The 27799-nt window shown below is 42.1% G+C and overlaps 1 protein-coding gene across 2 annotated transcripts in view; it reads right to left on the minus strand.

Annotated features, from left to right (window-relative positions):
- The window catches only part of ATP8A2 (ATPase phospholipid transporting 8A2), an 861270-nt gene that overhangs the window by 598344 nt on the left and 235127 nt on the right, over positions 1-27799 (minus strand). For both annotated transcript variants that reach the window (XM_075851660.1, XM_075851661.1), the window contains 3 exons: positions 27314-27358; positions 15086-15158; positions 8678-8783 (listed from right to left, as the gene is read on the minus strand). In XM_075851660.1, coding sequence (XP_075707775.1) covers positions 8678-8783; positions 15086-15158; positions 27314-27358 — 224 coding nt within the window. The remainder of the gene's footprint in view (positions 1-8677; positions 8784-15085; positions 15159-27313; positions 27359-27799) is intronic.

Here is a 27799-nt window from a genome sequence, read left to right on the forward strand (position 1 = left end):
CTCCACCCTTTATCTCCGTGCCTGAGTGTTGTTGTGTCTGCCCATGTTCGTCATTGCAAATGGTCCCTTAGTTGTATCCTGTATCCAGTGTTCCCGCTTCCTGTACCCCATATCCCGTATACAATAATTGTGTTTGTTCCAGTGCGAAGTCTAGTGTCGGAGTCGAGAGTGTCATCTGTGTCAAGTGTCATCTGTGCCATGTGTCATCTGTGCCACATATTTGCTACGCAACGTGTCTGCCAAATCTATCCACGTACTATTGTCCTGATGACTATCATTGATTATTGTTTGGCCAGCTGCTATTCCGCTACCTCAGAGCGGACTAGTAGGTCCACATACCCCAAAGTCATGACAGCACGCTCAGGCCATGGATCCCGCTGGTCAACCCAAAACAGCAGTTCGGATGATGCAAGCGGACATGCGTGACCTCCGTGTACGCCAGTATCAACTACTACAGGCTGGGAACTCCATAATTACTCGGTTCGATCTTCCTTCTGTACCTCCTCTGGCTGCTTCTGCTGCTCCACCACTTGCTATCCCACCTGCCTGTCCCGGGTCTATAATTTCATTGCCTCTACCTCCTCGCTACGACGGGGATCCTAAGACCTGTAGAGGCTTCATTAACCAGTGTACGATCCACTTCAAGTTACGTACCCATTTCTTCCCCTCCAAGGTCTCTTTCATTATTTCTCTACTCACTGGTAAAGCCCTGGCATCGGCGAACCCCACCTTGGAACGAGAGGGTCTGGAATTCTCTAATTTGCCACTGTTTCTAGAGTGTTTCTACTGTTTCTTTCCATACAGTGTTCGAGGAACCGGGTCAAACCTCCTCTGCAGCCTCACTGCTGACCCTCAATCAAGGATAGTCAACTGTAGGGGAGTTTGCAATCTCCCTCCGTACTCTGGCAGCAGAGCTTGCCTGAAATAATGGGGCCTTAGTGGTGACTGTCTGGCAGGGCCTTGCCTCTCATATAAAGGATGAACTGGCAGCTCGAGATCTTCCTGCAACCTTGGATGCCCTAATAGTTCTGGCAACCCGGATCGATATGAGGAACCAAGAGCGCAGTCTGGAAGTTTATCAGGAGAAAAGGACTTGTCGACTGGCACCAAAATTTCAATTGCCGCTACTGCCCTGTTTTGCTGCACCTCCGGAAGGAGCCTATGCAGGTAGACAGACTCCGACTGTCCGACCAGGAACGGTAACGCAGACGATCGACTGGCTTATGTCTGTACTGTGGCCACAAGGGACATTTTGTGCGCCAATGCCCTCAAAAGCCGGGGAACTCCAGCGCCTAGGCTTGATTGGAGAGACAATCCTAGGTGAATCTCCCTCGACAACTAAATTCTCTCCCAGACTTTCTATTCCTGTCTATCGTCACCGGTGAAGGATCGGACTCTGTCCCCGCTTATCTGGATTCCAGAGCGACTGCAAATTTAATCAAGCAGGACTTAGTTGATAGTCTCCACTTGGCCACATTTCCTCTGGAGAAACCCCTGGCGATCGCCTCTGTAGATGGACAACCTCTGCCTGACCCTATCCTGTCTATCACCAAACCACTGAGACTACAGATAGGAGTTCTCCATTCATATCTGATAGATTTCTATGTCTTATCCAAAGCTATCAACCCCATCCTGCTGGGATTACCATGGCTGCGACAACATGCTCCAGTCCTTGATTGGAGTTCTGGAGAGGTACTCCAGCGGGGACCCTGCTGTCTGCACTGCTGCCTGCCTCAGGTTCGTCCCGTTCTTTCTCTACTACCTCAGTCACTCTCTGGATGGTCTCCACATTATGTCAGCTACGCGGATGTCTTCAGCAAGAAGGAGGCAGAGGTCCTTCATCCTCATCATCAATATGGCTGTCCTATTGAATTACTCCGTGAAGCCTCACTCCCTCGTACACAGGTCTACCCGCTTTTCTTGTCTGAAACCCAGCCCATGTCGGAGTATGTGAAGGAGAACCTGGTGAGGGGGTACATCAGGAAGTCTACTTCACCAGCCGGAGCCGGTCTCTTCTTCGTGAAGAAAAAGGATGGGTCACTCAGACCGTGCATTGATTACCGTGGATTAAACCAAGTCACGGTAAAAAACAAGTACCACTTGCCGCTTATCTCTGAGCTCTTTGACAGGATTCGTGGAGCCAAGGTTTTCACTTAGCTGGATCTACACGGGGCCTATAACCTAATGGGTATACGCAAGAGTGACTAATGGAAAACCGCATTTAACGCCCCGAGACGGTCACTACAAGTATCTTGTGATGCCCTTTGGACTGTGTAATGCTCCAGTAGTGTTCCCAGAATTTGTGAACGACATCTTCTGTGATCTTCTGTATGGCTGTGTGGTGGTGTATCAGGTTGACATCTTGATCTACTCACCTGATCTGACGACGTATTGGAAAGCATGTACGCCAAGTCTTGTTGCAGCTAAGGGGGAACAAATTACACACGAAACTGGAGAAGTGCGTATTTAAAAAGAGGTCCTTGCCCTTCCTGGGCTACATTGTATCCGATCATGGCCTTCAAATAATTCTGGAAAAGGTGAAGTTAGTCTTGGAGTGGCCACGTCCTCAGGGTCTCAGAGGTATACAGAAATTTCTTGGATTTGCTAATTTTTACCGTCAGTTCATCCCAAATTTCTCATCGCTTACTGCTCCCATCTCAGCTCTTGCCAGAAAGAGTGTGAACGCTAAGGACTGGACTCCTGTCAGCATTCTCCAACCTCAGAAGCGCCTTCACTTCTGCCTCTGTTCTTCGCCATCCTGATGTTACTGGAGGTTGATGCCTCTTCCATTGGTGCTGGGGCACTCCTGTTTCAAAAGAATTCCAAGGGTAAGGCAGTATCTTGTGGATTCTTCTCTAAACTCCTCACTCCTGTTGAGCGCAACTACTCCATTGGGGACAGAGAATTACTCGCTGTCAACTTAGCCTTGGAAGAACAGCGACACCTGCTAGAGGGGTCTGCTCATCCCTTCATCATCTAGACTGATTACAAAAACCGTACATATCTGCAGTCTGCACATCGACTGAACCCTCGTCAAGCCAGATGGTCGTTGTTCTTCGCCAGATTTAGATTTCTTCTTCACTTGCACACTGCGGACAAAAACATTAAGGCCGATGACCTGTCCCGGTCGTCATTCTTCGAAACTGACGACTCTGATGAAAAATCTCAACACATTATTGATCCTTCTAGGATTATTGCTGTAAACCCTATACAGATCAAGGACATTCCTCCTGGAAAGATTTATGTCCATCCTGCTGACAGGAAAATAATTCTCCGCTGTCTATCACTCACAGTCTAACGGTCAAGTGGAAAGAATTAACCAAATACTAGAGAATTATATCCATCATTTTGTCTCTATCCATGAAAATTGGGTACAGTTTCTACCTTGGGTGGAATTCTCATGAAATAACCATACAAGTGAGTCTACTATTTCCTCTCCGTTATTCATTGTATACAGTCGGCATCCACGAATTCCTCTTCCTGTGCCAACTATGTCTCAAGTGCCTGCAGCAAAATTCGTCCTTCGGGACTTTTCTTCACATCTGGCAGCAAACCAAGTCCACGATTCATCAAGCAGTTGATCGCATGAAAGCATATAATGATAAGAAGAGAAGGGTTCCTCCTCAGTTTCTCCCCAGAGTCAAGGTCTGGCTCTCTTCAAGTAACATTCGTCTGAAGATCCCTACCCACTCCCAGGTTCCTGCGGCTGCCTCCTACTCTCAAAATCCCCAACTTGTTACATGTATCTTTACTAAAGCCTGTGGTCCTGAACCATTACAGCAAATCCCCTGGTTCTAAAAGTCGATCCCAGTGGTTCTTCTGACATCTTTGAGGTAAAGGAAATCCCTGACATCAAGAGGGTAGGAGGAAGGACTTTCTATCTGGTGGACTGGAAAGGGTTTGGTCCTGGGGAGAGGTCTTGGGAGCCTGAAGAGAACATTGATGCCCCAGCTCTCATCAAGAAGTTCCTCTTACGCTCTGGACTAAGAAGAGGGGGCATAAGGGGGGGTACTGTTGTTCCAGCGGTTGCTGACCACCGGCACGTCCTACTCACTGGCAGCCGCGACCACAGGACACTCTCTTTATGCAGGCGTCTCCCTCCCCAGAGACGCCGGCACATGTGACTGCAGCTCCCCACTGATTCCTGTAGGGTGTGCCCGGCCTTAAAGGGCCAGTGTGCGCACCAGTGTAAAGTTCCCTAACCAATCCCTATGCACCCTGGACTTTAAAAAGGACTCTTTATCACCTTGCCTTAGCGTTGTTGTGTCTGCCCATGTTCGTCATTTGAAATGGTCCCTTAGTTGTATCCCGTACCCAGTGTTCCCGTTTCCAGTACCCCATATCTCGTATCCAATAATTGTGTGTGTTCTAGTGCGAAGTCTAGTGTCGGAGTCGAGAGTCTCATCTGTACCAAGTGTCATCTGTGCCAAGTGTCATCTGTGCCAAGTGTCATCTGTGCCAAGTGTCTGCTACGCCACGTGACTGCTACGCCGAGTGTCCGCCAGATCTTCTATCCAGGTATTCTTGTCCTAAAGACTATCATTGATTGTTGTTTGGCCAGCTGCTACTCCGCTACGGCGGAGCGTCTTAGTGGGTCCATATACCCCATAGCCATGACATAACATGCTCATCTATAGTGCTGTGCTAGATATAGGCCCAATATTACTAAAGAGTGGATGCAATAACGTTGTTCTGGCGAAGGGGATACAAGAAGTGACAAAACAGGGTTGGACTGGGCCACCAGAGTACCAGAGGATCCCCTAGTGGGCCCAGACTCTCAAAAAGTAATGGGCCCTAAAGGTCATTTTCAAGATGACTCTGTAACCAATCACTTGCCACTAGGATCGATTGTTTATGGGAAGATTCAAAAATAACCTATTAGAACTTATTCATGATGTTCTGTGTTTGCAATGGTAACAATTATTTATGATGCAATTAAGGCTTCTTTCACATCTTCGTTCATGGGTTCCGTTGGAGCTTTCCATCAAGGGAACCCATGAACGGAAACCAAACTGAAACAAACGGAAACCATAGGTTTCCATTTGCATCACCATTGATTTCAATGGTGACGGATCCGATGCAAATATTCACCGTTTGGATTCCATTAATGGGTTACCCTGACGGAAAGTTCAGATGGAACCCATGCACGGAGTCCCGATGCAGATGTGAACAAAGCCTAAGGCCCCATGCACACAACCGTAAAAATTGTCCGTAATTGCGGACCATAATACGGTCGGCAATCACGGACCCATTCAGTTCTCTTGTCCACGGACACCTTTCCGTATCGCTACAGATGGGTGTCCGTGGCGTAGAACTGTGCCAGAAATTATGGAGCATGTCCGTTTTTTCGTGTTTTACGGGCCGTGCTCAAATACTTTGTATGGGAGCACGGCCCGCAAATGCGGGTGGGCGGTGATTATAGGCAAAGCCATGTGCATGGAGCCTAAGTGTGGGCTTTTCTATGATCTGACAATAATAAGGAGGGAAAGAGGAATAGGAAAAAGTGATGCAAGAATAATCACTAAAAAGTAACCTTTATTGGTATATTCTAAAATATTTCACTGATACATTAAAAATAGGGGTAGAGTCATGGGTAAATTAGAACCCAAAGGGCCAAATGGTTGGATGTCCCCAATGTGTTATACCAGCCTGAATGTATCATCTGTACATATGATTGAATATATAGTCTTTTTTTAGGAAGTTAGTCATTTATTTTAGACACTCATATTATAATCCACAAGTCTTTATTTTGTGGATCATTTAACCTTTTCTAATTTTGCATACTGCAAGAAACTCTGATGTACTGGCATCCCTCGTGTCTAGGATAATTCATTCATGGAGGCACAGATCCACTGCTGCTGCCTGTTACTCCAAGGTACATGAATTCCACACTGTATTGGAGGCTGCTACAGGGATATGTGGACAGTTCTGTCAGTGCAGGATATAGTAGTATATGCAGCGCAAAGCTAGTGCGTCGCTACTCAGCATAGACCACTCCGCTAGTAAGACAATTGAAGTGACTAAACTAACTAGATATAGAATTGGAGGTCCCCAGAAGCTGAGATATACTCAGCGAAACGCACGTCGGGATTATAATGGGTAGTTACGTTTTGGGACCAATTCTATATATGGGTAATTCCGCGTTTGGATTTCGCGGCGGGGCTCCCATTCGTGCCACATCACTGCAGGGTCAGAGTTCTTTTGCTGGGTTAGACTAGTGGGCGCTGTCCTTCTGTTTTGAGGTTAGTTGTCGTGTATCACTATAGTAATGGTGCAGGGCAGGCTGTAACCTTTTAAACTGTCTGCTATGTCCTCCCTTGAAAGCTACCCTTTGCCACAATAAAGAAGATTTTGAACCATTTGGGTGAGTGACGCTTTTTCAACTTCTCCCTTTGCTGTTTCAATTTGATCATACATATATTTTGTTGAGCACCATTAAATAATGGAAATGGAACCCTTGAATAATCTGCTGGTGTGACGGATCAGTTCCCCCTGCAGTGGTGTCAGCTCCCTCTCCCTCTTGATCTATATTTAGTTAGTTTAGTCACTCCATTTGTCTTACTAGCGGAGAGGTCTATGCTGAGTAACGGCCCTGACAGCCTGATTGTAAGAACATTAGCGTCACCCTTCCGTTCATGGGTTCCGTTAGGCCTTTCCATCGGTGGAACCCATGAACGGAAAGCCAAACGGAAGCCATAGCTTCCGGTTGTATTACCATTGATTTCAATGGTAATGCTTCCATTGCAATTGGTTCCGTTTGTTTCCGTTCCGTAAGGTTTCCATTTTTTTCACGAAACAATAGAGTAGTAGACTACGCTATTGTTTCCACAAAAAAAAGGAAACCTTATGAAATGGAAACCAATTGCAACGACAGAAAGGTCTAACGGAATCCATGAACGGAAAGCCGACGCTGATGTGAACAGGCTATTACTGCAGATTTTATTTTCCTATAATGCATGACTAAGGGTATAGATTACATACCATGCATTTATTCACTTATTTTCAAACACTTCTGGTTCTATAAACAGGTCTACCCCGATGGTTACATAAATAATGACATTTGTTTTTCTGTTTTTTTACTGACCTAAAATAAATTTTCAATACTAAAGTGAGAAACACAGAAACAAAAACAGAATGGGTACATTAGGTACATATACATCTTTATTCAAATATCGACATTTTTTTTAAATTATCCATCAAAAATGAGCCAGAAACATGGGATACGCAACCACAGAATGGGGTTTATTGGTCAATATACATTATAATCATACATGTAATAGTCTACGCATTCAAAAATTATTGTTGCAAAATGTAATCAAATACTAATGCAAAAGCACAACCTCACAAGTTCATCAAGTGAAATTTTTTTATAAATGGGGAAAAAAGTAGAAGGCAGTAAGTAATAGCAAGTTACCGACCAGGAGGGACACCACAACTTAACACACGTTTCACCCTCACTTAGTCCAGCACCCCTATATTGGTATCAGTACTAGATTACATTTTGCAACAGTAATTTTTGGTAAATGCATATACTATTACATCTATGATTGCAACTATACTGACCGGTGAATGCTATTCTGTGGTTGTGTATACCCATATTTATGTCTCTTTTTTTATGGAGTTTTGCAAATAAATTTCGGTATTTGAATAAGGTCTCTATTTCAGTCAATATTTTGTATCAGTATTTTGAAGCTAAAACCAGGACTGGAAAATAAACAGAAGTAGTATAATGGAAAGATTTGCACCTCTTCTGTGTTTTCAACCCACTCCTGATTTTGGCTTCTAAACACTGATGCAAAATGCTGACCAAAATACTGCCGTGTAAAAATGGCCTGAACATGTATGATTTCCTATATTGCTTTTGTTTCTGTGTCTCTCTCTTTGGTTTTGATGAATTATATATAGCATGAATTAAAGCGACCCTCCGGTCTCAGGACAAAATTATAAATGTGATGGGGTATATGGAGTAATAATACCTGGCGCCCACCAGTTGCCCAACTATACTGTGGATCTGTTGTTTTAGGGTCACCTCTGTGTTGTCTCAAAATGGCCACAACGCTTCCCAGGCTAAGGCACTCCCTGCGTTCACGGATTGGACCGAACTGCTCACGTGAGCAGCTCTGGCCAATCCAGGAACAGTGAGAGTCTAAGAAAAGCTCTGCAGCCATTTTGGTACAGCACAGAGGGGACCCTAAAACGGCAGATCCATGGCATAGATGGGCAACTGGAGGGCACCAGGCAATATTACTCCATATACCCCATCATATTTGAAATTACGTCCTGGGACCGGAGGGTTTAAGCCGATTACCGATAGGTGTTCTGACCTAAAATAAAACTGAAGCAACTTTGCAATATCCCACAGTTTTTAGTCTACAGATTCTATGTAGTCCTAGGCATCTTCATGGTAACAGACTACAAGCAAATCCTGTGTAGTCTGAACCTGCAGTGCTACTTCCTTCCATCTGTCCCGTACTTCTTAATAACATACAATCGGTAGGTTACTAAGAAGTATGGGACAGATGAAAGGGAGTAAGACTGCAGGATTAGACCACACAGTTTGTTTCTGGTCTGAAATCATGAAATTGCAGCACAACGAAAAAATGTACCGTCATGTTTGTGAATATTACCATGGTGTGAAGGTGCATTGCTCATACAGATCATAAATGCGATCACTCACCAGGAGAAGAAGCTTGATAGATTATTTTATCTTCATCTTTCTCTGGGACGACCGTGTGACACACAGCTAGTAATGTGAGGAATTCCTTAATCACTAGTGCTGTGGGCTGAAATAAAAATGTGCAGACAATAAATGTTTTACATAGATGTATTGATTTGTTACTAACTTATACCTGATACCGTACAAACCAACAGAAAGCAACGATATTCACCTATATTAAGGGGGTTGCCCCATTTTCAAATACCATATTAGTTACTGTAATTCTAATGAAAATCATCTATAACCTTCCATACTCATGCAAAAAGGCAGAAGTGAGCAGCTACAAAAAGTATTTTACTCTGGAGGACCTGATGCATATGTGTTTTACACGGACAACCCACTAATTTCAATGAGAACTGTGTAATGCTTAATTTCCCCTGCAGGGGTGCTGTAGGGGAATTGAACACTTGCTGCTGAGTTCCCCACAGTTTAGAATTGATCTCTAGTGGTTCCAGTATTTTAATTGCAAAGCAGGCATTCCTTTGAATTTCCATAAAATTGGCTCCATATTAAGACGTATGATATAGTTTCATTGGAATAAATGTCAAAAATAAATAAAAATGACAAAAATAACTAAAATGTTATTGCTAGCCCTAAAAAATAATGACATCGATAAACTTCTGCCTGGAGGTGACAAAAGTTTGTAATACCAAAGTGTTCTGTTTCTACCAACTGTTCTGGCCATATAACTCTGCAAAAGATATAACAAAAGTGAAAATGCTAAAAATAACACGAGAAAATCTTATGACACACGCTGTGATGGTCCCGGAGCTGTCAGTACAGTCTCTGCTGAATAGCATCACATTCCTGACAAATGTGTTTTATAGACATCAGACACCTCGGAAAGCCACAGGGAGATGAGGGGGCAGTCTCGCCAGCAGCATACATATCTTGTCAGCTCTGCCATATAAAAAATGCCTAAAATGCCATTATAACACTGTGTTACTCAGATAACAGCAGCTGTTTTATTACGTAAATCCAAAATCACCTTGCGTTGCCTGTTCTGTCACAAGTCATTATCCGGGCACATAAACTTTCATCTTTCTGCGCTGTCACAGAACCCGTCAGTGCCTCTGGCCTGACTGATACAGATTTCAGTGCTAGATACAGCTACTCTGCATACAGGACACAAAGCAGCTGTATCTCAAAAAGTAAAAACATTTTTTAATAAAAAAGTATTTAGAAAGTTGCACAAAACACACATTTTCTTTGGTTGGGGGATAGCAATTCCACCATTGTTTTTGGGGTTTTTCTTTTACTACGCACATACTCTGCGGGTCAGTACGATTACGAAGATACCAAATGTAGGTTTTTTTTTTTTTACTACTTTTGCATAATAAAACTTTTAACTTTTTTTTTTTAAATCATTTGTTTTTGTGTAGCCATACTCTAAGAGCCATAACTTTTTTTTTTTTAAATCATTTGCTTTTGTGTAGCCATACTCTAAGAGCCATGACTTTTTTTTTTTCCTTCGATTGAGTTATGTGAGGAGTTGTTGTTTTTTTGCAGGATGAGTTGACGTTTTTATTAGTACCATTTTAGGGTAGATCTGACTTTTTGTTCACTTTTTATTCAGTTTTTTTCGGAGACAGGATGAACAAAAACCATCTGGCATTGTTTGTTCACTATGCGGGTTAAATAAAGTGATAATTTTATCGTTTAGATCACTACAGACACAGTGATACAAATTATGCGTACTTTTTTAATGAGGAAAAAAATATTTTCTAGTGGTTCTTTTCTTTATACTTTTAAAGAGTTTATTTACCTTTTTGTAGTCCCACTAGTGACTAGACTATGTGATCTCTTGATCACTCATATAATAAACTGCAATACTCCTGTATTGCAGTACATTAAGCTTGTCAGCACTTTTTAGGCTCCCAGCTGCCATTGCAACCCATCAGCACCCCGCGATCACGTCACGGGGGAACTGATGGGCTGACAAGTGAGCCTCCACTTTCTATATAACCACTAAGAAGCCACGGTCAGCATTGATCGCGGCAACTAAGGTGTTAGATGGCTGGGATCGGAGGCATAGTGCGCCATCACTATGAGGTACATTTACATCATTTTGCGAAAATTGAACAGTTCTTATGACGTAAATGTATATTGTTGGTTGGGAAAAAGTTAAAGGGGTTGACCAGTCCCAAAAAATTGATGGCCTGTCCTCAGTATAGGTCATCATAATCTAATTGGTTGGTGTCCAACTCCCGTTACTGCCGCTGATCGGCTGTTTTGAAGGGGCTGCAGAGCTCGCATGAGCGCTGCTTTCCCTTCATTTCCTTTACTGTTCAAACTCTGAATCGCCGACACACTTGTAGCGGCAGAATACAATATTACAGCCTTCTCCCATTCACTTCAACGGGACAAGGCTGTAATACTGTGAAACGCCACTACAAGTGTGTCGGCAATCCACAGTGTGAGCAGTAAAGCAAATGAAGGGGAAGCAGCGCGCGTACAAGCGGTGCGGGCCTTTCAAAATAGCTGATTGGCGGGGGTGCCAAGAGTCGTATGCCGACCAATCAGAAATATCTTAAATATCTGTCCTATAAATGAAGCATTTGTCATATGTTCTTTTTCACGCCAGATATCCACAATATTCTGCAAAAAAACTATGGGGTTAAGTGATCACACCCCTAGAAAAAATTCCTTGAGTGGCGTAGTTTTCAAAATGGGGTCACTTTTGGGCGGTTTCAAACGCGACATGGCACTGAAAACTATTCCAGCAAAATCCGTGCTCCAAAATCCAAATGACGCTCCTTCTCCTCTGGTCCTGCTGTGGGTCCAAACAGCAGTGTATTACCACATATGTGGTATTTCCGTAATCGGGAGAAATTGCTTTACAAATGTTGTGGTGCCTTTTCTCCTTTATTCCTTGTAAAAATTGTACATTTCTATGTTTTCTCATTAAAAAAAGTAGATTTTCATCTTCACACACGAATTCAAATAAATTTCGCAAAACAACTGTGGGGTCAAAATGCTAACTATACCCCTAGAAAGATTCCTTGAGGGGTGCAGTTTCCAAAATGGGGTCACTTTTGGGGGGTTTCCACTGTTTTGGTCCCTCCAGGGCATTGCAAACGTGACATGGCACTGAAAACTATTCCAGCAAAATCCGTGCTCCAAAATCCAAATGACGCTCCTTCTTTTCTGAGCCCTTCTGTGGGTCCAAACAGCAGTGTATTACCACATATGTGGTATTGCCGTAATCGGGAGGAATTGCTTTACAAATGTTGTGGTGCTTTTTCTCCTTTAATCCTTGTAAAAATTAAAAATGTCTATGTTTTTTCATAAAAAGTAGATTTTCATCTTCACACACGAATTCAAATAAATTTCGCAAAACAACTGTGGGGTCAAAATGCTAATTATACCCCTAGAAAGATTCCTTGAGGAGTGCAGTTTCCAATATGGGGTCACTTTTGGGGGTTTCTACTGTTTCGGTCCCTCCAGGGCATTGCAAACGCGACATGGCACTGAAAACTATTCCAGCAAAATCCGTGCTCCAAAATCCAAATGACGCTCCTTCTCTTCTGAGCCCTGCTGTGGGTCCAAACAGCGGTGTATTAACACATATGTGATATTGCCGTAATCGGGAGAAATTGCTTTACAAATGTTGTGGTGCTTTTTCTCCTTTATTCCTTGTAAAAATTTTACATTTCTATGTTTTTTCAGAAAAAAAGATTTTCATCTTCACACACGAATTAAAATAAATTTTGCAAAACAACTGTGGGGTCAAAATGCTAACTATACCCCTAGAAAGATTCATTGAGGAGTGCAGTTTCCAAAATGGGGTCACTTTTTCTCTGTTTTTACTGTATCGGCTACACAAGAACTCTTCAAACCTGACATGGTGCCTAAAATATATTCTAAAAAAAAATCCCCAAAATCCCCTAGGTGCTCCTTTGCTTCTGAGGCCTGTGCTTCAGTCCGTTAGCACACTAGGGCCACATATGGGATATTTCTAAAAAGTTCAGTATCTGGGCAATAAATATTCAGTTGCATTTCGTGGGGAAAACCTTCTGTGTTACAGGAAAAAAATGGATTACATATGAATTTTGGCAAAAAAAATGAAATTTGTAAATTTCACCTGTAGTTTGCTTTAATTCTTCTGAAATGCCTAAAGGGTTAAAACACTTTCTGAATGCTGTTTTGAATACTCTGAGGAGTGCAGTTTTCAAAATGGGTTTATTTATGGGGACTTTCTAATATATAAGGCCCCCAAACTAACTTCAGAACTGAACTGGTCCCTGAAAAAATAGCCTTTTGAAATTTTCTTGAAAATATGAGAAATTGCTGCTTAAGTTCTAAGCCTTGTAACAGCCTAGAAAAATAAAAGAATGTTCCAAAAACGATTCAAATATAAAGTAGACATATGGGAAATATAAACTAGTAAGTATTTTTTGTGGTAATACTATCTGTCTTCCAAGCAGATAGATTTAAATTTCTAAAAATTTGCATTTTTGCACATTTTCTCAAAATGTTGATGTTTTCCACAAATAAATATTGAATTTATCAACCAAATTTTTTCACTAACATAAAGTACAATATGTCACGAGAAAACAATCTCAGAATCACTTGGATAGGTAAAAGCATTCCAGAGTTATTACCACATAAAGTGACACGTCAGATTTGAAAAATCGTCTTCGTCCTGAAGGCCAAAACAGGCTCAGTCCTGAAGGGGTTAAAGAGGACCTGTCAGTTCTTCTGACATGTCTTTTCTAGTAAATACTTGTATTAAACAATTCTGGAGCATCTTTTCTTTAAACTTTCCTTTTAAAGAAGTTAAAGCAGTTCCCCTGTTATTCCTTCTGGAAATTAATAAATTGAGGTACTTCTTTGTCTGAACATCAGTGTGTGTTGCTCTTTGGTATTGGGGTTTGTTTGGACCCTACTAGTATACCCAGAAGTTAACTGGTAAGTTGTGTCTGAACCCTCCTTTACATAATGAAGCAGACCCACTTTCAGTCACTGCTTTGGAAATCATTTTTTTTTTTTTAAAAGGGTTCCATGACAATAAGCTCAGAGCAGAATGTCCCCCCTTGATCAGCTGTAATCTGAGAGGGAAACCAGCAACAAGTGCTCAATTGCAGCATCACCAAAGGAGAAATGGATCATTAAACAGTGTTCATTAAAATAAATGGCAAGTTCCCCTGGTAGCTGTTGAAAAGATACGGGTCCTTAAACAGTAACTGCACTTTCAAACATTTAATATGTCATAGAGACATATCAAAAGTTTGGATCGGTGGGGGTCCCGGTGCTGAGACCTCCACCGTTGCTAAAATGAAGGTGTAGAAGCGCTCAGCTGAGCACTTTGCACCTTCTGCTGTGATCAGAGCTCCTGGTCAGGCTGAAGACGGCTCATAGAACATCTTTGTGAGCCGTGTTCAGCCTGACGATGAGCGCTGATCACAGCCGGAGGTGCAAAGCGCTCAGCTGAGCACTTCCACACCTTCATTTCAGCAACGGTGGGGGTCTCAGCACCGGGACCCTCACAGATCCAAACATTTGATATGTCTCTATGACATATCAAAAGTTTGATGAAAGTGCAGTTACTTTTTAAGTGAGTTCCCTATTAGGGTATTTCCCCCCCCCCCCCAAAAAAAATTCTAATCCAGATTACATTTATTTCAGATGGCCATAATCATTAGATAAATGTTAGCAGATCCCACTAATTTCGGTCGGATACACCGACAGTCTAATCGGTAAGAGGGTAGTTCAAGTGTCATCAGTGAATTTAGTAATGCCATTTAAGATAATAAAGATATAAAATGTTTGTACATATCTTAGCACCTGCGGGGTGCTGCTGTATCTTTGTGTTTATTTGCTTTGCAGTCACAGCAGACCTTGTCCCGGCTTTTTTCTTTCACTTGGTTAGGGGGGTGCTGACTATTTTTTCGTAAGGGTATGTGCACACGGTAGCAGGCTTTTACGTCTGAAAAGACAGACTGTTTTCAGGAGAAAACAGCTGCCTCGTTTCAGACGTAAATGCTCCTCCTCGCATTTTGCGAGGCTTCTCTGACAGCCGTAAATTTTGAGCTGTGCTTCATTGAGTTCAATGAAGAACGGCTCAAATTACATCTGAAAGAAGTGTCCTGCACTTATTTTGACGAGGCTGTATTTTTACGCGTCGTCGTTTGACAGCTGTCAAGCGACGACACGTAAATGACAGGTCGTCTGCACAGTACGTCGGCAAACCCATTCAAATGAATGGGCAGATGTTTGCCGACGTATTGTAGCCTTATTTTCAGACGTAAAACGAGGCATAATACGCCTCGTTTACGTCTGAAAATAGGTCGTGTGAACCCAGCCTTATAGATTCACTTGTTTTAATGAAAAGTCATTAGTAAAGCAACTTTTACCATAAATACTTACACTTTCACCTTCAATGTTTTGGAATAGCTTTGGGTCATCAAAGTCACAGGAGTCGCTTGTTGTTGGCAACTGGCTGAAGACAAAATATAAGATTGTAATTATTTTGTTGGGATTTAAACATAATTGTAAACGTCAATAAAAGGAAAGTATCACCTGTAAGGCTTCGTTCATATCTGCGTCAGGGCTCCGGTCATGGGTTCCGTCGGAGCTTTCCATCAGGGGAATCCATGAACGGAATCTAAACTGAAACAAACGGAAACCTATGCATCACCACTGATTTCAATGGTGACGAATCCGGTGCAAATGGTTTCCGTTTGTCCCCGTGTTGTATGGGTTTTGCTGTTTTGACTGAATGAATAGCACAATTGACTACGGTATTGATTCCGTCAAAACAACGGAACCCTTACATAATGGTGACAAACGGAAACCATTTGCATCGGATCCATCACCACTGAAATCAATGGTGATGCAAACGGAAATCTATGGTCTCCATTTGTTTCAGTTTGGATTCCGTTCATGGGTTCCCCGGACGGAAACGTCCGACGGAACCCATGAACGGAGCCTCGACACAGATGTGAACGAAGCCTATGTTAGGTTTTAATGCTGTTACATTGACATAACTGTTATGTATATCTATTATTCAACCAATCTAGTCAGTGGTGGCAGTGTGTGCATAATAACTTGTAGAATACACACCATATTAATAACTTGCAGATGTGTCCACCCTTACCTTTGCATGAATTTTGTTAGGGACCCCAATTTCTCATGAAACCATTTCATTAAAATATCATGACATGCTAGAAAAACCCTTGATAGGCTGCAATTCACATCACAACAAGAGGGTGGCCACACAGAGCATAGACATCTCGTTATACAGTATTGCAAAATCATGGTGTTTTTTTTTAGAGCTGCTCATTTCGCCCAACACATCTCAGGATGCGTTCAGATAAGAGGAAAGGTAAGGAAGTGCACATCTGTATATATTGACTAGCCAATGGAAATGAAATCATATAATAATAATAATAATAATAATAATAATAATAATAATAATAATAATAATAATAATAATAATACATTTTGGGAAAGTTTCCTTTTTTTAACAAAAACGTAATTTATGTAAAAAATACAACTACAAACCACTGCTCCATAGAACAGCAAAAGCATATTTATAAAGTGACCTAAGTGCTAAGCCCAAAGCACACAAAGACTGTATTACTGGCCTGTGATCTGATGCTCAAGAGCGGCCACATAAAAATCCACCAATATAAAAAATGACATCCTGGTCCTGTTAAAAATATTTAATTGGGGCCCAGAAGGATCAATTTACGCCTCTCTACAGACCTGTAGGCACTTGGTGTATTGCTATATGGTTTCTCCATGAGGCACCTTATTCTCCCATTCTCATGGAGCATACCATTATTTTAAGTCGCCTTTTGCAGCATCCGTATAAAATCAGATATACACAGAGAGTATGTGACCTTAGCAGATTACTGTATGAGCTCCGTATTACATATCCATACTACACAGATCCATAATACAGCCATGTGCATGAGGTCTAAGGCTGGGTTCACACGAGCATGTTACGTCCGTAAAGGACGGAACGTATTTCGGCCGCAAGTCCCGGACCGAACACACTGCAGGGAGGCAGAGACTCATAGCATCGTACATAACTATGATGCTAGGAGCCCGGCTCCCTGTAGTGTGTTCGGTCCGGGACTTGCGGCCGAAATACGTTCCGTCCTTTACAGACGTAACGTGCTCGTGTGAACCCAGCCTAAGTGTAAGCATCAGGTATATCTGGCAGCACTGCCAGAAAGTTGATAAGAAGGTGGTCGGCTACCAGCAAGCTACCCTTTGGATAGAACTTTGATATATGGTAACTTTATGAAATGCATATCCAGGGTCAAGATTCCTGTTAACTTGACAAGTTTGATGCATGAATGGTACCTCAATGACAGGATAGATATGTTTGTATAGAAAGATACTTCATATTATCAAGTACTCACTGTCCAAATAGTTTGAGAATGTGTAAATCTAAGAGTTACCTGCAGCATCTTGTTGTTAAAAAATAATGGGACACATATACAGAAAGCATTAATTTTTTTTTATAGGCTTATGCCCTTTTACACAGGTCAATTATTATGCAAACGAGCGTTCATGTGAGCGCTCGTTCCCGATCATTGCCCTTTGTAAACAGACTAAAGATCAGTCGACAAATAAGCAAACAAGCCTGGTCATCGGCTGATTGTATAGTTTATGCTGCAAGAAATATTATCGTTGTTGGCCGCACATCTCCCTGTGTAAACGTGGAGATGTGCTGCCGACATGATGGAGATGTATAAGGACAAGCGATCGTAGTAACAATCACTCATCCCCATACATTACTGATCATAGCTCCTTGTAAAAGGAGCAAACGAGCGCCTATCAATAAGCTGTCTCGTTCGGCACTCGTTTACATGTTGAGCCGTGTTAGAGGACCCTTAGAACCAGTAGACCTTGACATGTAATTTTATTAAAAGAGAACTCCGGGAACAGCTGATACACTGTGTTATGTCTATTTCAGAGCCCAAATGGGCAGGGCATTACACAGGGATTCCCTGTTTGGTGTTTTTTTAATCCCTGTGTCATGGATCTCCTGCTCAGACCCTGCGCTAGACATAACACAGTATATAACCTTTGCCCAGAGTGTTCATTTAAAAAGCACATAAGAAGCCGATCTTTCTGCCATGTATGTAATTGGAGTCAATTCAGTAACCAGAAGTGGAAAAAAAATGGACTAAACATAGTACAAATGAAATGAAGACTGTGACTTGGTCTTTTTATCTTAATAAAAGAGATTACAATCAAAATGTTCCAAAACTCACTGAGATCTGACAATTCAATCAGGGACACAGCCCAATAAAACAATAGGCATAAAGTCATTATAAGTTTATAATTATATCAAAGTCCTCGATAGAAGTTCTATATTTTAACAGTAACAAATAGTCATTATAAAAAAAAAAGAAGGGGGGACGGACCAATAGGTTGATATATCTTTTGACATGAAATACTATAAAGTTATTCTCCAGAATAGGCCATCAACATTTGATTGGTGGGGGTCCGACTACCGGGAATCTCCACTGATCAGCTTGAACGGGCCCTGCTTCCCCTACATTTTTTATCTGCTCGTACTGTGAATTGTGGCGGTCCACAGTATTACAGCCTTCACCTAATCAAGTGCGCCGCGGCGCCTTCAAAATGGATGATCGGCGGGGGTGTCGGGAGTCGGACCCTTACCAATCAGATATTGATTGCCTATCCTGAGGATAGGTCATCAATTTTGTATGACTGGAAAACCCCTTTAAATAAACTTGGCAGCACTGGTAATCACTGTCTGGTTCATTTGATTAAAATGTGTAATTCATAATAATTCATATTATAGTTAAAAGGTTTCCATTTTTATCTCAGTAAAACTTAATAATTGTATAATAAAAAGTTATTCAACTTTCTATTATATTTTGTGGTTCAATTCCTCAGAATTTGCAAGACCTTTGTGTGCTGACATTGGATGAAAACATTCTTCTTTACGTCACCAAGCTGAAAACCCCTACGGACCTGGTGCTGCTCACCGCTCATAGGTGACTACGATTGTCCCAGTCTAGGACATTTTCTGTGAGCGAAACAGACTGGACTCCAGGTTTATACTGTACATTTTACCCACGGTAGCTCATAAAAACAGCTAACAGATATCTTGAAAATGGTTTGAAATTGAATGATGTACAGATGTAGCCATCTTTGTGTTAACTTTTAACGCATTAAATACACAATGTCAAGAAACTTTAAAGGGGTTTTCCCATCAGGGACATTTATGACATATCCACAGGATATGTCATAAATGTCAGAGAGACGCAGGTCCCACCTCTGGGACCCGCACCTTTCTCTAGAACGGGGCCCCCTAAACCCTGTTCTACCTCTCTGTGTTGTGGCTGAATCGTGTGATATCCAACCATGAATAACGGAAACAGCGTAGCTCTCATGCTATACACTGCTTGCTGCACTGCTTCCGGAACTGCTGTTCACTACTATGGGAGTTACAGAAACAGTGTTGCTGAGCAAGCTACGCTGTTTCCATAATTCATGGTCGGAAATAACACGATTCAGGCACAACACAGAGCGGTAGAACAGGGTTTAGGGGACCCCGTTCTAGAGATAGGTGCGGGTCCCAGAGATGGGACCCGCATCTATCTGACATTTATGACATATCCTGTGGACGTCATAAATGTCTCTGATGGGAAAACCCCTTTAACGACTTTTTCAATGGCTTTTGTTGTGTGATATCACGCTGCAACAAGTTATCAGAGTGAAGAAAAAAAGATGGCTACATCCGTATATAAGAAAATTGCAGAACTTTTTATTATAAAAAGATGAAGCTTTACTTAAAGGCTATATACACCTGTATACGGAGCAGCTGTATCGTGCGCTAAGACCTGAATCCGTCAGGTCCGCGGGACTGACGGGCTTAGTGACAGCGGGTCCTGCGTGTATCTCACACGCAGATCCACCTATAATCAATCACATCTAAGTTATGAACTTAGATGTGATCGGTAACAGCACGATCGACCCGCTGACACTGAATCTGTCAGTGCCGCTGATCCGACCGATGCAGGATTTAACGCACTTATATTGTACTGTACTTTGTTGTGGAATTTCAGTGCAGATTCCGCAATAGAAATTCTGCAATAAATACATGATGTGTGAACACGGCCTTACAGTAATAAACAAAGATGTGTGTCCATGTCCTTACATAGATTTAAGGGGTTGTCTCATAACCACTGCCTCTTTCCAAATGCCCTATTAGGGCATATGAACCTCATAGAGGGGGATCCCCACACTCGGGGAAACTCCTCTTTGAGGGAGCGGGGAGCTGCTAAGTGAGTCTGGTGGACCATAGTTGACTATTCACTTCATTGTCCGGCATGTTACACTGCAGGGGAAATGTCTGCCCGGACAAAGGTTCCCCAATGATAAAAAGCTGATCGCTGGGGGTTCCCTTTAATTAAAATTTGTAAAAAAATAAAATAAAAAAATAAAAATATAATTTTACTGACAATGCAATCAACAACACTGCTCTGTGAATGACCTTCATTCTTACTACACACAACTGTCTAATTTATATAAGAATAACTAATACACAACACAAAGGAACAATGTACACACATCAAAATAATCTGCACGCTGGGTGAGAGTTATAAAAACGAGTGCAGAAATAGTCAGGGAGATTACAGCCTAATCAGGTCATTGCTTTTATTTTACAACCTACACCAGAGAAATTAGAGCTGTAATCTGATTGGTTGCAGTAAACAATACCTCTGTTTTTATATGCACTGTTTTTTATAATTCTTCCTACTATTAAAGGGATCTTGTACTTTAATAAAGTGATGCCAAGAGAGAGGAATTGTCACTTTTATATACACCCTTTCCTGATTTTGTCTCCCTCTGTGCTGATGATGGGGAGTACGGGAGCTGGTAGCAATGGCATAGCTGTGTCAGATCACCTCCTGGACACCTCGTCTGAGAAGGACTTAGTGGACTGGACGGAGTCAAGTATGTGCCCCTCCACAGATGCCACAGGAAACCCAATGATCAGTGTGGAAGTGCAAGTGTACAGATGTGTTCACCCTTCTTTTTACTTGAATTGTGTTACGTTATGCAATTTGTCATGATACCAATTCAATACGATCTTGCGAGATCAAGCAAATTTTATTTATATATTAAATGTTTACATTTTGTTAACATGGGAGTCAATGGCTGACAGATGGAATTTAATCAGAGGCATCAACCACAACCATCCAGTAAAAGACGTATACGTTTAACGTATACTTTTTTTTAAATTGGGAGTCTATGGGCTACGGTTGAAAGCTGCCTCTGATGGATGTGATCCGTCGGAAATCTGTCACCCATAGACTTCCATGTTAAAAAACGTATAAGTTTAACTTATATATTTTTTTTACTGGATGGCTATGATGTACATGTTTTTATAACAACATGGATGACAGATGGCATTCGTCGCAGGTGTATGTTTTTTTTTACATGTTTGTTTAACATCTCTCGCCATACATATTGGGTTATGTCGGATTAAGAGAAAAAAATAAGGGAGGAAACATCTGTATATAAGGAAGTTGTACCAATTCCTGCCTCTAGGGCACCACAGTATTCTTACGAAGAGCCCCTTTAATTTTTTCTACCGATGCGACCCGGATAAAATACTGTCTTGTAGGCTAATTTCCTGCCTCTTGTATCTTACAGCATTCTTCTAGAAATCCCTCCATATTGTAAAGAGCTGTTTTATTCTCTATATTTAAAAGAAAAAGAAAAACACACGGTTATGTTTGTCCAAGAATAAGAGGAAATGTCAACAATTACTTCGAAGCTTGTACTTTAATCTACAGGTTCCTGAGGATTTTTTAAGTAAATCTGCTCTGCGTTTAGAAACAGCTCTTAGCGGCACACGGAATATAAACGGCTGGAAGCATTGGAGTGGAATTTGACTGAAACAAATTACTATGCGGGATCCTTTAAATAAACCCAAAAGAAGACAAACACCTAATCTGTGGATGTCTTTCGGATCTCTCCATGATGACTTTTCCCTTGTATACACATGAATGCATGTGGTCATATATTCATGGAGAATAACGTATACATCTGTCGATGCGGAGAGAGGAAGTCAAACACGCTGCTCTGTGAAGCCTCGAGTGGATTAAGAGACTGCTAAGAAATACTACACAGTATAAACCTTTCAGCTTTGAATGAAGAGTTCTTGGCACAGCCTAAATGGAATATTTGCAGCCAGATTTCACTAACTACGGGCCCGCTGACCACTAATGACAGTGTGGCCAATGTTCAGACAAGGAGAATTTGCCAGGAACGGCTCTGTGTTCAGCATTAATGATCAGGACTTACACGTTCCACCATTACATAAGGTAGGCCGAGCTCCAATAGAGGGCCGGCGTAAACCTTTATAAGAATTGTCCCATTTTTCCATAGTAAGTGATTATTATTAATGTAGAACAGTGAAAAAAAAGCATCTGCTGGCATAGAAAGCCTATTTACTAATGACACAAAAAAAACGAAAATCCAAAATGTAATAAAACTTTAAGCTAGTTTACGTTCTGCCCAGTTTTTTTTCAATGCATGTTCTTGTATGTAAGATAAACATGCCAGTCTGAGAAAAAGGGAGAGCATGTTTAAAGCGTCCTCTGCCAGGAGTCCTACAAGACGCCCGTCTGTTACACACTCGAGGCCTCGTCTGGCATTGGATTAAGGAATAAAATAATTGTGTGTGAAGAATAAATAAAAAGATTAAAGCAGTTTTGTAATACAAACATATCAAATAGTCAGGGCTTGGGGTATTTAGCAAAGTGGCTCATTGGAAATGGAAGAAACAAGGTTGTCTAACACGGGATTTTCAGTCAGGATTTATAAAATTATGACTCATACAAATGGTTTCTAACAAAGGATCACGTTTGCCTCAAAGGTTTTCAAAGGAGTGACATGGAATTGCTGTGTCGGTCTGCGGCCTGTGGTTCTTCAGCTGTTGAGAAACTACAACTTCCAGAGTGTTGTGCTGCAGAAACGCTGCGGATATGCTGCGGAATACCTGTAGAACTTGGTCTTAATCACACAGTGCCGAATTGGATCACAAAAACAGAATTGGATCCAGAAGAGCAGACCTGTATTCCTTCCTATATATATTTCTTCCATTTAGGTTCCGTTACTGGCTTTGGCTTGAAAAAATCCATGAAAAATCTGCAGCAAATCTGAACTGTGTGAACAAGGTCTTTGGGTGCAGTCACATGCAACAGATTTTGTTGCCGAAATGAATGGAACTGATTTTCTGTCGCAGAAAATTTCAGCAAAAAAATTTGCTGCATCTGATGACACCCTTTCAGTCGCGTGTGAATCCAGCCATATTTTTCTAGCAGCTTGAGAGCCACAGCTTGAAACCACTGACCACCAGGCAGGATCACACACAGAGATTTGATGTCGTTTTTGGCTCAGTTTTTAAGCCAAACACAGGAGTGGACTCAAAAGAAAGGAGATGCATCAGTATTTTCTTTATACATTCCCTTCCTTTTGGATCCACTTCTAGCTTTGGCTCAAATAAACTGCACCAAAAACTGCATCAGGACTGTGTGTTTGGGATCTTGGACTTAAGTGAATGTTCATCCGTGAATACCATTTTATTTAATCTAAACAGGTAAAACATTATGTGCTGAATTATTTCTTAAAGGGTTGTCCAGTCTCTAAAAATTGATCGTTTGGGGTCTGACTGCCGGGATCCCTGCCAATCAGCTGTTTTAAATGGGCCGCAGCACTCGTATGAGCGCTGCTTCCCCTTCATTCCGGTCAGTACTCACACTGTGAACCGCTGACACAGCAGTAACGTCGGTTCACAGTATTACACCCTTCTCCCAGTGAAGTGAATGAGAGAAGGCTGTAATACTGTGAACTGCCGCTACCGCTGTGCTGTCGATTCACAGTGTGAGCAGTATGGAAAAATAAATGGGAAGCAGTGCTAGTACGAGCCCTGCGCCGATTTAAAACCCCTGATCAGCGAGGGTCCTGGAAGTCGGACCCCAACCGATCAAATATTGATGGTCTATACTGAGGATAGGCTATCAATTTTTAGGGACTGGACAAACCCTTTAATATATCTTTCTAGTGGTCGGAGCTTTGTTTCTCTGACACAAACCTCGAAATTCCTTGTCTAGACAGTGGGGGCAATACATTAAGGGTATGTTCACACGCACTAATTACGGACGTAATTCGGGCGTTTTTGCCTCGAATTACGTCCGAAAATAGCGCCGAAAATAGCGCTGACAAACATCTGCCCATTGAAAGCAATGGGCAGACGTTTGTCTGTTCACACGAGGCGTAATTTACGCGCCGCTGTCAAATGACGGCGCGTAAATAGACGCCCGCGTCAAAGAAGTGACCTGTCACTTCTTTGGCCGTAATTGGAGCCGTTATTCATTGACTCCAATGAATAGCAGCGCCAATTACGTCCGTAATTGACGCGGCGTTCAAGCGCCTGCACATGCCGTTACGGCTGAAATTACGGGGATGTTTTCAGGCTGAAACATACCCGTAATTTCAGCCGTAACGGAAGCCCTCATGTGAACATACCCTAAGACTGTGAAACGTGTCAAACACCAGTCTTAAATAAATTTACATTGATGGAAAATGCGCCAAATATATTAAGAGGTGCACACCTAGTATATTTGGTGCATCTTTGGCTGTCCATGTGACAAAAATGCAAATTAGCAGTATAACTTACACCAGTTTGATAAATCTGTCGTTCCTGCAGAAGCGTGCCTCCTTCAGCTAAACCCCGCCCCTTTTTTCATCCCTTTTGGAAAGTAGCGAGAAAAGTAAAAAGCCACAGATTTTAGTGCAACTATAACGTGCCCCAAAATTCGCAACTTTATTACACCAGAAAACTGGGGTAAATCTGTTTATATATCCCCCCCCCCTAGATGTAATAGATAATGGGGGGATTTATTAACTTTTCAACGACAGTTTTCTGGCATACAAAAGTCGCAAATGCATCAAAAGTCACAATTTGCTTTTGATGCACTTTTAAAAAGTAGGCAGGGTTTAGAAAATGGGTTTGTGGCCTGACGCTGCCTGACAAATTAACTATAATTTACACCAGATTCCAGCGTAAATGATACCGGAAATGTACACCAGCTCGTAGCTGCTGTAGATTTCCCTTTCAGGAGCATGGTCAGCCAGAGATGTGCCTAATTTAATAATAAGAGTTGCGCATCTTACAAAATTAGGCACATCTTACTCGCGCTATCTTTACAGTAAGGGCAGATACAGACGGACGTTGCGTTTTTGCGCGCGCAAGCAACGCAGCGTTTTGCGCGCGCAAAAAACATTTGACAGCTGCGTGTGTCATCCATGTATGATGCGCGGCTGCGTGATTTTCGCGCAGCCGCCATCATAGAGATGAGGCTAGTCGACGCCCGTCACTGTCCAAGGTGCTGAAAGAGCTAACTCTTTCAGCACCCTCGACAGTGAATGCCGAACACAATATCGAAAAACCTGTTGAAAAAAAAGAAAAAGTTCGTACTTACCGAGAACTTCCCGGCCGTTGCCTTGGTGACGCGTCCTTGGTGACGCGTCCTTGGTGACGCGCCTCTCGACATCGGGCCCCACCTCCCTGGATGACGCGCCAGTCCATGTGACCGCTGCAGCCTGTGCTTGACCTGTGATTGGCTGGAGCTGTCACTTGGACTGAATTGTCATCCCGGGAGGTCAGACTGGAGGAAGAAGCCGGGAGTTATCGGTAAGTCAGAACTTCGTTTTTTTTTCTACAGGTTCATGTTTATTGGGATCGGAAGTCACTGTCCATGGTGCTGAAACAGTTTAACTCTTTCAGCACCATGGACAGTGACTATCTCCTGACGTCGCGTACCGATAATTTTTTTGCCGGGTTCGGCCAAAACAAGTTCGGCCGAACCCGGTGAAGTTCGGTTCGCTTGTCCGGCTTCGCTCATCGCTCATCGTTTGGATGTTCGGAAACAGAAAAGCACGTGGTGCTTTTCTGTTTACATTCATCCTTTTGACAGCTGGTGCGCTGTTTCAGTCGGTTCGCACGGAAGTGCTTCCGTGCAACCTGCGTGGTTTTCACGCACCCATTGACTTCAATGGGTGCGTGATGCGCGAAATACGCCGAGTTATTGAACCTGTCGCGCTTTTTGCGCAGCAGACAAACGCTGCGCAAAAAGCACGGACTGTCTGTACTGCCCCATAGACTTGTATTGGTCCATGCGTGCCGCGTGAAAACCACGCGGCCCACACGGACCAAATACACGCTCGTGTGAATCCCCCCTAAGACTGCACACAAGAAAATGGCGACAGCACACTGCGAACACTAAAGCCAACTGAGCCACTAAATATAAATAAATATGCATTACTGTTAAATCTACTTACAATAGGGAGGTTCTTAGCGCACATTTTGATCAATTTGTGTGAGCCTACCTGCCACGACAAGGCGATCTCTATGAGGTGGGAACTTACGCTGCACATACACCCAGAACTGGGACTGAGCCTACATATACTTGGGGATTGTAGGAACCAGCATTAAACTAATTAAAATCACCCAGGGCAGAATGGGAGGAGTGCAAGAACAAGAAAATGGAGGCAGTCACTAACCCCACATATATGAATCACATAAACAACACAGAAGTTTGAACAGCACATTCCATCAAAATGAAACAAAATGTGTATACAGGTGCAAGAACGCCTGTGACTGCAAATATACAGCAGACAAGAAAATGGTGACTGCACACTGCGAACACTAATGCCACCTTTTGCAGTGACAGGCGTTCTTGCACCTGCATACACGTTTTGTTCACTTTTTTGGAATGTGCTGTTCAAACTTTTTTGTTGTTTATGTGATTCATATATGTGGGGTTAGTGACTGTTTTGATCTTGCACTCCTCCTATTCTGCCCTGTGTGATTTTAATTAGTTTAATGCTGGCTCCTACAATCCCCAAGTATATGTAGGCTTAGTCCCAGTTCTGTGTGTATGTGCAGCATAGGTTCCCACCTCATGGGGGTCGCCTTGTTGTGGCAGATGGGCCCACACAATTTGATCAAAATGTGTGCTAAGAACCTCCCTATTTTAAGTAGATTTAGCAGTAATGCATATATATTTATATTTAGTGGCTTAGGTGGCATTAGTGTTCGCAGTGTGCTGTCGCCATTTTCTTGTGTGCTCTATAAATTTGCAGTCACAGGCGTTCTTGCACCTATATACACGTTCTGTTTCATTTTGTTGGAATGCGTTGTTCAAACTTTTGTGTTGTTTATGTGATTTACAGTAAGACTGGTGTATGAAACAACAGTCTTAATAAATCTCCCCCAATATGTTGGCTGCCTCAGGAGCTTAGTTTAGACTGTTTATACATTGAACTAAATAATAACCCAGTATGCAGTAAGCTCCCTCTAGTGGTGGCAGCCAGAATGTTATAATTTAAATCAATGTCTCTACAGGGGACCTGGAGCTCTGTATCAGAAAATCGATGACAACTATAAAGATATATTAAGAAATGACTCAGCACAGAATTTTGTAGCTAAGAGGAAGATGATGATGAAAGATGAAGTTAATATCAGGAATTGATGGCTACAGAGTCTGCGTATTAGCTAAATAAAACTTAAAAATAAGACAAAATTACCTGAAATCTTCAGAGGAGCGCTCCCTCTCAAATTCTGGAAAGTGTCTTCCAGTTATGTGGAGATAAGAAAAAGGGTAAAATACACGGAGAAATGTTTGATACATATTTTGAAATTTTAACAAATAATACTTTTATCCATAATCTGGAAGTTAGGATTTCTTGATAATCCATAAAACCAGAAGAATTTGCCAGAGTAAAGTTAATCATTAAGAACAGACCACTATAGAAATAATGTAATCACAATTATAATTCATTTGTCCTGGACTGTAGACTCAGCAGGGAAAGTTTATCAAGTTTTAGGGCACAATTAGTTTTAGGCCGAATTCAGACGACCTTAATACACGTCCGTTAAAACAACGTCCGTCACATGGACGCATGTATTTCAATGGGGCCGAACAGACGGCCGTTGTTTCAACGGACCGTGTGAAGAGTCAGTTGAAAAATAGAACATGTCCTATTTTCTTCCCTTTTCACGGATCCCTCGAT

The sequence above is a fragment of the Rhinoderma darwinii genome, chromosome 2 (genome assembly GCF_050947455.1).
Source record: "Rhinoderma darwinii isolate aRhiDar2 chromosome 2, aRhiDar2.hap1, whole genome shotgun sequence".
In the NCBI taxonomy this organism is placed as follows: Eukaryota; Metazoa; Chordata; class Amphibia; order Anura; family Rhinodermatidae; genus Rhinoderma; species Rhinoderma darwinii.